General features: G+C 36.6%; 2 protein-coding genes across 2 annotated transcripts; one reads left to right on the top strand and one right to left on the bottom strand.

Moving 5' to 3' along the window:
• The first annotated feature begins 1,797 nt into the window (after positions 1-1,797).
• On the top strand, positions 1,798-8,296 carry LOC107839594 (autophagy-related protein 18a-like). Its single transcript, XM_016683139.2, is given in 5 exon segments — positions 1,798-1,827; positions 1,830-2,885; positions 4,929-5,136; positions 7,652-7,778; positions 7,937-8,296. Coding segments are annotated over 5 exon segments (1,512 nt in total). The 3' UTR covers positions 8,028-8,296.
• A 2,010-nt stretch (positions 8,297-10,306) lies between these two features.
• Positions 10,307-11,085, bottom strand: LOC107839595 (histone H2A.1). Its single transcript, XM_016683140.2, has 2 exons — positions 10,788-11,085; positions 10,307-10,702 (listed from the first exon to the last, which is right to left on the bottom strand). Exons 1-2 carry the CDS (start codon positions 10,989-10,991, stop codon positions 10,466-10,468), a joined length of 441 nt encoding a protein of 146 aa, XP_016538626.1. The 5' UTR covers positions 10,992-11,085; the 3' UTR covers positions 10,307-10,465.
• Positions 11,086-11,455: the final 370 nt, after the last annotated feature.

An 11,455-nucleotide genomic window follows, 5' to 3' on the forward strand; every position in this document is an offset into this window, starting at 1 on the left:
TCTTATCAAGCCCATAAATTTAATAAAAATTATTCGAGATTTGCTTTCACAAACAATATCAGACTTCAAATAAAAATATTCGATGTTTCACCCCACAAGGCAATGCTTCAAGAAAAATTATATGAAGTCATACCCGAATTTTAACTTAAGTTGCATACATCTTAAATCGGATAAAGCTATAGGAAAATATTAATATAGAGTATTAATTAAATGTCGATTTCAAAAGTGACTATTTGTGCATTTTGTCCCTCACGACAATTCACAACATAACCAAATGGCCAGTTCACAAGTAGCTTTTAAGGCGATAAGTAAAGTAAAAACATTTTTTTTAGAGGTTTAGTCCCTAAAGTCAATTTCTATTTAGTGGTCTCAAATATATTCAATAATATTAGTTTTTGTGCCTCATACGTGTGTCTCATGCGCAGTACGTGCATCCCACAGATGGTTCGTGCGTCTTGGACGTAGTGCATACATCTCATATTGTCATACGCGCATCTCGTGCATCAAGAAAGAATTCCTGAATTCAGATTATTTCTACTCGAAATGATAAAAAGATCATGAGGTGAAAATTGCTAAAAAAAAGTCATTCATGGAGTAACACCACCTAAATCATAACTTTGAAAATGTGAACATTTAATGCAATTAACAATTGTTTACTTCGAAATGTTGTATTACATAGTTCAACGATCCTATTTTCATGTTAAAAAATAAAAATTATTACAATAGAATGTTTATACAAATTCAATAACCATTTGAGAAATTGAATCATAACATATATGATAAATTTGTTTGTGCTTTCACCAAAAAATACATCACATTATTGTTACGAGATTTTCAATACAAAGATTTAAAAAATGATTTTCTCTAATTTATTTTTGAAATTCTCCAAAATCAACATCGTTATTTTTAATCGATTAAGAATATTCTAATAATTTTATGGTGAAAAGGTGTTTATTAACACTTTTACTAAATAAATCATTTTTATTCAAATACACAATTGTCTATTTATAAAACCATTATTAACTCTTAAAAATATTTTTAAGAACTTAACGTTTAAAAACTGTTTTTATTCAAGCTAATTCAAATGAGCTTTGATTCATAATCATACAAACAAATATATCACGTAAATTAATAAAGGCCAGCCCGGTACACTAAAGTTATCCCTATGCGCTGTGTCCGGAGAAAAGCCCCACCACATGGGTGTATCGTACGAAATCTTACCTTGTATTTCTACCAGAGGCTGTTTCCAAGGCTTGAACCTATCATTTCTGTTAGAGGCTATTTCCGAGGCTTGAACTCATGACCTCCTGATCACATGGCAGCAACTTTACCAATTACTCTAAGGCTCCTCTTCATCACGTAAATTAATGTTATTATAATTTAAAAAAATAAGTGAAAATACAAAATAATCATCCAATTTCTAGATTAAAATGATAAAGAGAATAGAAATTACTAGAAACTGAAATATACTATGGGTCGTTTGGTTTGAGGCCAAGGGATAAGTTATTCTGGAATAAAATAAAAGATGACTTTATTTTCTTATTTGATTGGAGAGATTAATCCATAGTGAAATAATTTATTCCACCATTTTTTCCATAATGATGAATAACTCATCTCATATATATGATAGAATAAATTATCCCAATTAAATAAATAACTAATCCTGATATTAGTAACCCCGGATAACAATTTTTCCAAACGAAACACCCCTAAAGTAGTTCTCCTATTAAAAACAGAAGAGGGGCCCATTAACTGATGTAGAGAAGAAGTGAAAGTAGACAAAAAAGTAGCACTAGAATGTCTACAAGTAAAGCTAAACGGAAACTTCTCTCTCCGTAAATTTTCTTCTACCTTACACTTACACCCCCTATCTTCCTTCAATCATTTCATTCTCATCCTTTTCTCTCACCGCCTCTTTCTTTCTCTCTCTACTGTTGCACGCAATTCCTCCGCCGTGCCTCATGACCTCTACCCTCCCTTCCCCCTCCCCTTGGACCAATTCAACCCCTTTCGTTTCCCCTCACATGTCGGAAAAGTCTCAAAATCTCGATTCCGGTGATCGGTCCTCTCTGTCGGACCTCTCCGATATCTCAGCTGCCGTCAACGACGCCATTGATGATGAACGCCGTGATCAGACCTCGGTTACCGACACTACTGCCGCCGCCGCTGCCGTGACTAGCGTGCAGAATGTTGTTAACCCTAACCCTAATTCAGTTTCCGTTCCTATTGATTCCTCTCCTCCGAATGTCCTTTACCTGTCTTTCAACCAGGATTACGGTTGCTTCGCTGCGGGAACCGATCGTGGATTCCGGATCTACAACTGTGACCCGCTCCGTGAGATTTTCCGTCGCGATTTTAACGGCAGTGCTAATGGTGGAGGTGGAATTGGTGTTGTTCAGATGCTTTTTCGGTGCAATATATTGGCGTTGGTTGGTGGAGGTCCGGAACCTCAATATCCGTTGAATAAGGTTATGATATGGGATGATCATCAATCTAGGTGCATCGGAGAGCTATCTTTTCGATCGGAGGTGAAATCTGTGAGGCTCAGAAGAGATAGAATTGTGGTTGTTTTAGCTCAGAAGATATTTGTTTACAACTTTTCGGATTTGAAGCTGTTGCATCAGATTGAGACAGTGGCGAATCCCAAGGGACTGTGTGAGGTATCACAGGTATCGGGATCAATGGTTCTGGTTTGTCCGGGTTTACAGAAAGGTCAGGTGAGAGTGGAACATTATGCTTCTAAGAGGACTAAGTTTATAATGGCACATGATTCAAGGATTGTGTGTTTCGCGCTCACAAATGATGGGAGGTTGCTGGCTACTTCAAGCAGTAAAGGGACTCTTGTTAGAGTGTTCAATACTTTAGATGGATCTCTGGTTCAAGAGGTATATACTTACTCTGGATTATACACTGCTGAATTATATTATTTTGCTTTATCTAAGATTGAGGATATGATGTTGTTGTTGTTGAATTGTTTTATTTACATGGTTAATACAGTGAGGCCAGATCTTCCGATAGAGGAAGTAATTGATGGCATTTTGGGTACAGAGAAAAATGTTTTCTCATGGATAATATGTTCTTAAAGAAATGTTTTATCTGGATAACTGTCCGTGTTTTGCTGGGATACAGAGTATGTGACAAATGGTACTAGTACAAGGAAGAGCACAGTGTTTTGGTACTACTTTTAGATACTAAAAGTTGACAATAATGTCTTAGTAGTATTGAAACAACTAATGTGAAGTAGGAACTAGGATACTGCCAAAGAAAAATGAAATCCACTAGTACCTTCTTTTTGTGGGAGACGTTTTAAAAGACAGCTGGAATACATGGCTAACATTTTCTACATTTTAAGTAACCAAGGTAACCGAACATTGGAATGATATTTCCAGAAAAGAATTTTCTCTTACCCCACTGACCCCATAAGAGTGAAGGCGTTTTCTTCCAAATAAGATGCTGCATCTGCAATATCTTACATGGGGATCTCAAGTATTTTTCTTGTAGCCCTTGGACTTCACATAGGCAAGTTTAGTGAATCTTCTGCGAAGTATTTAAAACCATGATATGAAAGCTCAGGTGGCTGTTTAGCTTAACACATGCAGAGTTTAACTGAAACAGAACTTGGGTGGTTTTCAATAGCTGCCTTATGGGTGCAACACCAGCAAAGATCATTGAAATGAAACTAGATTGCATTCATAAGCCTGATATTGATTGTCTTAACTTACATGGGATTGTGTTTTCTTTTTCCTTTTTTGGTTAACCATGGTGTCCATGGCAGCTTGCGCACCTTGGCCAATTTCCCGGTATACCTGTCACCTCCACCAGCAACATGTACCAACATGTACCAGGTACCTCTATCCACCGAGGATAGACAGATGATAAGAAACCACCCAATGATTTTCTCGGCTGTTTCTTGATTTAAACTTTAGACGTCATTGTTCTTAATTCACTTCCTTGACCACTAGGCCATACCGTTGGGTGCAACATGGGGCAGTTTTAACTTTCAATATTTTCCTTTTTTTTTCCCCTTGTGCCTCCGAAGACTGTAATGCTGCAGCTTTTCTTGGTACTGGCTCTGCTATAGCCTCAGTGTGCACCATGCTTCTATCCCTTTGTGTGTCAACCTGTCAGACATATCAATTGGAAATTATAGTTCTGTTCTCTGCTAAGTACAGATATAGAGATGGAGTGGATTTAAATTGGTATTATTTCAAGAAGTTAGTTTTTTCAGTCTCACAGTAACTTTTTTAATGCATAATTAAATTGCCTTGACAATGTAGCTTTATTTTCTAGAGAACCAATTTGCTTTTGTATTTCTTGTGGTGTAAAGATTTATTGTTGAACAGTCTAATTATTGTTTGTACATTGCTGTAATATTTGAGTAGACTTGCAGAAAAGATTTTCTAGTTTTCTAGAGAATCACTTTGCCTTAGCATAGCTGCCTGTTTTTGGCAAAACCGAATGAGTGAGACTTTCTGAGATTTGATATTTCCGTCTCCATATATATGTTTGATGAAGTTTGCCTACCAAAAAGGACAAGGAAAGTTGCCTTCGTGTATTTAAGAAAATGGGAATCTTCACAACCAGTCTCCCAGAAACTGTGAAAAAGATGAGAAATAGGTTGATGTTGAGTAGTTACAGTATTCATGCATGAAGCACCTTCATGATATCAGTCCGTCTTTTCAATGATTTATTGTCTCTTCCAGCAAGTAGTAACTATATTAAATAATTTGGACAGACTGCATCAGGCATGAATAATCATTTACATGCATTGCTTATGCCTTCTATTGATGCCATCTTCAGTTAATTTGAATGCCATTTAATTTCAATGAATGGTTCTGGTGTGTTATTGCTACCAATCGCCACTACGGAAATGGAATCTGAGCTATTGTCTTCAATTTTAAGCATGTGTCTTTTTTTGTTCAATGCAGGTGAGGAGAGGCGCAGATAGAGCAGAAATTTATAGCCTTGCTTTTTCTCCAACTGCACAATGGCTAGCTGTTTCCAGTGATAAAGGAACTGTCCATGTGTTCAATCTAAAGGTTGATTCAGCAGCTTTAGGAGTTGATAGACCAAGAGGGACATCTGAGTCAAATCCTTCATCTCCATCGGCTGTGTCACATCTCTCCTTCATCAAAGGTAATGGGCCTGTTACATTCGCCTGTTACATTCTTGTTTTTAGTTATTCGACTTCAAATGCAAATTTCCCCGAGGAAATGGTATGCTATTATAGCATGGAAGGTGAGCTTAGTTATTCAGAGAACTACATGAACTGCTAGCATCTGTTATAATTGACTACATGCAGTTAAACTCTTTCACAAACATCATCAAATCCCACCATAGAGGCCTTCTGTTGCTTTAATATGCGTGTTTTTCTCTGATGTGATCTGTAACATTTTCTAAATTTTGCTCAGAGGAAGAAAGGGCAAATGTTCCTCCTTAGATAAAGGACTGACACCTGTGATCCCGGTTAACCTTTTGATCATAAATGAAGAGAATATTTGTTTTTGCCCTATATAAATGAATTGAAGTGCCGTACCCTTTATAACATCGTTACCTCTTACACTGTGTGGTTCGCACAATTCAGTGTTGTATTAGAATAAGCCTAGAGCAATTCAAAATCTTGGGGTTGAGTCTTACCACTACTTGATTTACAAGAATATTTACACGTAATTACCGCATAGAAGGAATTAACACAAGGCACTTTAAGATTTAATATCAAATTCAACATCATGCAATCTCTTAGCAGCAACAAGTTAGTCTTGAGATATTCAAGTGCCACTATAGAATCAATTGCTAGAAGAAATCAGTAAAAACAAATATCAAATTAAGAAAAAAAAATCCTGACTGAGCATCAAAACAAGGGGGAAAGTGTGTTTCCTTGCCTTAGTTCATGTTCCTTTGCTTTTGTCAGTTTCACTGCCTTAAACAAGTATTGCGCATCTTCTAAACAGTTTCCGGAGTACCGCAAATATAGTTAACACTGACCAGATACCAGATTGAAATAATTTTAGACTTGTCAAATAGAACAACGGAATTTACTTCCATATAATAAGTGATGGTGTAAACCATAATGTACAATCATGTAAATACCGGAGTTCCGCTAGCTTCTTCTGCTCCCTTTTATTCGAGTACTATTGTCTTGAAACTTTCCTGGATCACGTTGAAATTGATACGCGAGTTTGTAAATTATGTTAGAATGCCGGATGAAGTGCTCAATGTGCAAAGCACGAGGATTGATGGGTGATGATAGTGTTCAAAGCTCAGGCAGATATTCTGAGATTACCGAAACACACTGTTTACATAAGTATATTTGTTTCATATTTCTGCCCTAAATTCTTCACATAGCTATAGCAGATCCGACTACTGAGGCCTGTTATCTGACATTGTCCTTCATGGAATTCCAGATGCAAAGATACAGTACCTCACCCCAAATTGGACCGTGTATTTTAAATTGTGCATGGTGAGGCAACATATTGCAGACCCCTATATTAACTAAAAATATAGTCTCATAAAAAGTATACGTTTTTAAGTTGGTCTATACATAATTTAATAGTGTGGAGAGGATCAAAGTTGAGCAATTTGTATTTGCATTGTTTCATCATTGAATCTTTTTCCAGAAACATCGTGTGAATCACTCATCCAGCTCTGGTTACTGATTCTCTTACTGCTTAGCATCTCGTGACATATGCTCCTATAAAATTGGAAAAAGGTGGCTTCTGAATGTAGTGAAAAGCTGAATAAAAGAAATATGGATGGAAACATTTTTGCAGCTGTTGGCTTAAAAGTTCCCCCTTTGGTATCCAAAGACTTTGGAATATGTCGTAAAATCTCCTAGTGATCAGCCAGCTCCTTGCCCGCTAGAAACTAGGGAATGAAGTTCCTCCTTAGTTGTCTTTTATAATCAATGGGCTGTACCTTGTGCAGGGTCTGACCATTCCCTTTATGTCACGTATAGCTGTTACCTTAAGTATAGTTCCCTACATTGACTTTGGTATGTGGTACAATTTACTTCTCTGCTATAATTGTGATGTTCTGATACACAAGGAATTTTGAAGATAATTTATTGGCATGGATCAAAAAGAGCTGCCAGAGCCCGGAAGGCACAGCTGCTATACCTGTTTGGGTTTAAGAATTTGCTTGAACTAGAAGTCGGATAGGCTTTTTGCCTCAACAGTTAGGTCATGCTGTCCACTACAATTGTGGAAATTTGTTGTTGCAAGTATGTTTGAAGAATTAGATGTAGATGACTAATCTGAAAGATAAATAATGCTTGAATTTTTTAAAAGGAAAATTAACATTACAATTAAATTAGCATATTTGCTACCCTGGAATACACATTTTCTAAGTTTGAAGGACTTTTAAATACTGGAGTTGAAGTGTGTGCAGTTAATTTTGGAACACATTTCACTGTCCTCTCATGGTTCAGATTCTTAGAGGAGGTTCTTGCAACAGCAATCTTTTCTTGGTTCATTTCTAAGATGACACTAACCGTGGGTTTCTATCGAACAGTTCGATCAGGCCCTTCAGTTTTTGTAATTTTGTCGCCAATATACTTGGAACTGAGAATATTTTGGTGACATTGCAAAAGAATTTGTTGGAGAGTTTTGTCAATAACTCTATATTCTATCCTGTGGTGTTTTTTTCCATGCAGGTGTGCTACCAAAGTATTTCAGCTCTGAGTGGTCTGTTGCGCAGTTCCGGTTGCAAGAAGGTCTGCAGCACATTGTGGCCTTTGGTCACCAAAAGAATACGGTTGTGATTCTTGGCATGGATGGCAGGTAATGTTGTTGGTTAAGTACTTTTGGGAAGAATCCCTGTGGGACACTGTTGCTTTGTAGTCTTCATTTCTTTTTCTAATGTTGTTCCAACTTTTGTGACAAGTGAATCACATCGTTCAAAATTTGACTATTAATGCTTTGATGAATTGGAAATGCAGTTTCTACCGCTGCCAGTTTGATGCAGCAACTGGTGGGGAGATGACCCTGTTGGAACATCATAGTTTCTTAAAGTCTGAGGAGAACTTCTAATTCGGGAAAGCGAGCTGTGGGCATGCTACAGTTCTCTGTTCTCTTTGCTACCCTAGTTCTTGTGTGGCCTTTGTTTTTACTGTATCTATTTATGAATTCTTAGACATGGTAGTGGCTGTAAATATGCATATATAATCCAGAAAAAAAATGTACATATATAAGGTGAGAACGGGTCGGCCTTTGTAGCAACCAACTGGCTATATAGGTTACTGCTTTGTATGTTGCCAAATAACAATATCGTTGTGAAAATGTCTGTCATCTTAGTAGTATCTACTTAGTTTTGCTTGAGAATTAAACAGGTTGCTGCTTAGAACCCGTCAATTATATACTAGCCTTCGTTTTTATACATCTCAACTATTGTCAATCTTCTAGTCCACAATCTTAGAGAAAAGATGCAAGCACTGAAATAACTAAACAAGTAGTATGACTTGTCATTATATCTGGAAATAAAGGTAGCGTTATCCTATGTAATCCCATTGGCCATGTTAAAAGGTCTCAAACAGGAGAACTTGAACCTAGTGTGTGAAAATATATGAAGACCAGGACTAATAATTTAAACCAAATTGGATAATACCACATCTACCAAAAAAGCTAGGGCAGTGGATCATGTAGCTTAGAGGGGCCAATGTAGAAAAAAGGATAAATTCTATCTGAATGTGTATTGCATACAAATGGAACTTTGGCAGAGATGCTTCAAAGCAGGAATGCTTTGGAACACGTTCATCACATTCTTTACTTGTAGCTCTGCTAGGTGCTTTGTACCTCCTCTATACCACTAACAGCCATCTCATTGGCAGTATGAAATTCAACAAGAGCCCCCGAATTACCTGACTATAATCCATGGTTTGTTTGTAAGATCAGATTACAAGTTCCAAAAGGTGCCAAAGGATTTGCACCTACAGATAGTCGGATTGAAGGAATGATACAATGGGGATACTAAATCTAACATAGTTTTTTCATTAATCACTACTCTAAATAGCAAATCTATAGCCAAAAAAAGATATGGCTGGCACTTAGTGATACAATACACGTATCTGTGCTGCATGCTCCTACGCTTCCATTAGCAGATACTTAAATGCAGACAAATCCATTTTATACAGATAACAAATGGTATTCTTCATCTAATATGTATGTAAAGGCAGTTACATTGTTCCTCATATTAAGAGTGTAAGAAAATCTAATTTTCAGGATAAAGAAAAGAAATAGAAGTGATTTATCTCCTCTATTAGCTTGCATCGAAAGGAAAAGAGATGTTTCCGCACATGCATTGGATCGAAATTTTTTCCAGAGGGGGGAAAAAAAACTTGCATCCTATCCATAATGTAGTGATAAAGCCAAGAGATCAGCTTTGTACCAAATGACAGGAAATAATTTGTGTCTGCAAGGGATTGCAATTAACACTTCCCACTACTTTCTATGAAGAGCAAGAATCATGAAATCAGCTACATTAGCCCAAGTTATTCCATTAGCATCTATCGAACGCCCCCAAAATTTGCAGAAGAAACCAAAAATTTTGTATAAATTAACAAGCTGTCAGACTTCAAAAGCATACTTACTTAAACCAACATATCAACAACAGCAAGACCAAGCAACTGCAAAGCTAAAAAAAAAAAAAAGTCACGCCCAAAACAATTACAACATTTATGCTTTTCCACTATTTCCAAAATCTTAAGATAATGGATGAACACGAGAGTAAAATCGCACCAATTGAACACATTGGTCAATACTCATTAACAACAAACCCTGTATATTCCCACATAAATGGGCTCTGGGGAGAATAAATTGTACACAGTCCATACCACTACCTCTTAAGAAGTAGAGAGACTATTTTCAATAGACCTTGACTCAATATAAAAGACAATAATTAGAGTGTTCATCAAAATACTCATATCAGTATACTCATATACAACTGAATTTGGCTACTTCTATCAGTAATTAGAGTGTTCATCAAAATTAACTCACACAAACCAGCACAATCTTATTACTGCCACTACAACAAAAACTAGATTTAAACAGCAATCATAAAATAATCAAGCAATAGAAATAACAATACTTAAGGATTTACTTATCAATTCATTGCAATTAATTGAAAAATCTAACAGTTTCTCTTGAGTCATGACTTCCGATTTAGACATTTTTATTATCAATTCTGCTTCGGAGGCTCTTTTTCTTACATTTACTCTAATATTTTTATTTCGTGTGATTTAATTTGACAAGCACGGCAATACTAAACCAAAGCTAAAATGGCTACAAAAAGAACAACTCAAATTGAGAAGATATGATAGAAAATGAGATGCTTTCTATTATATTTCCAAAAGCACATTACACCAAAGTTACCAAATCATAACAGAACCCTAGATCCTAAAAGTAACCATTAAAACTAAGCAAAAGCTTACTGCATATTTAACCCAAACATAAACCCCCTAAAATCCAATCCCTTAAGCCTTCTTTGGTGACTTTTTGGCCTTTGGTGTCGACGCCTTCTCCTCAGAAGCAGTAGATTTCTTGGGCAACAGAACTGGGTTAATGTTGGGCAGAACACCTCCACTTGCAATAGTAACACCAGCCAACAACTTTCCCAGCTCTTCATCATTCCTCACTGCCAACAGCAAATGCCTTGGAATAATCCTAGTCTTCTTGTTGTCTCTAGCCGCATTTCCAGCCAACTCCAACACCTACTAAACCAAAAAAAAAAGATTAAAAAATTACAGATCTGAGAAGAAAATCAAATGGGGATTTTGGTTTATGTATTTCTAGTACCTCAGCAGCAAGGTATTCAAGGACGGCAGCGAGGTAAATAGGAGCACCAGATCCAACACGCTGAGCATAGCGACCATTTTTCAAATAACGAGCAATACGACCAACTGGAAACTGAAGACCAGCTTTCACTGATCTGGTTACACCCTTCTTCCTTGGGCCACCCTTTCTTCCTCCGGCACCTTTGGGTGTCTTAGTAGCATCCATTTCGCTGAACAAACAAAAAGCTTAGAAGAGTAAAATAGAGAAAAAGATTTGAGTGTTTTTTTGCCTTTGAGATTTGTAAAGCTGATGAAGAGAATGGAATTAGGAGTTTGGCATTTATAGGATAGAGATGGATTGCCACGCTGGCGATCCGCGTGAGAGGTATGCTTATTTGACGGTGTGGATTTGTTGTTTTCATGTAAGATCGGACGGTTAGAAAAAGCTTCGAAATTTTTTCAATTTTGGCGCCAATATACTTGGGAGATGAAATTTTTTTTGGAGACACTACAAAAGAATCACTGCCTCGTCTCAAAATAGTTACTCCCTCCCTAATATTTTAGTGGACCATTTCATTTTATAATGTGATTAAGAAATTATAAATTAAATGATGAATTTTATCACTTTATCTTTTACAATATGATATTTATTGGATATTAGAGTTGTAATTGTTCGCATTTAATATATAC

This window comes from Capsicum annuum, chromosome 8 (assembly GCF_002878395.1).
Source record: "Capsicum annuum cultivar UCD-10X-F1 chromosome 8, UCD10Xv1.1, whole genome shotgun sequence".
Taxonomy (NCBI): Eukaryota; Viridiplantae; Streptophyta; class Magnoliopsida; order Solanales; family Solanaceae; genus Capsicum; species Capsicum annuum.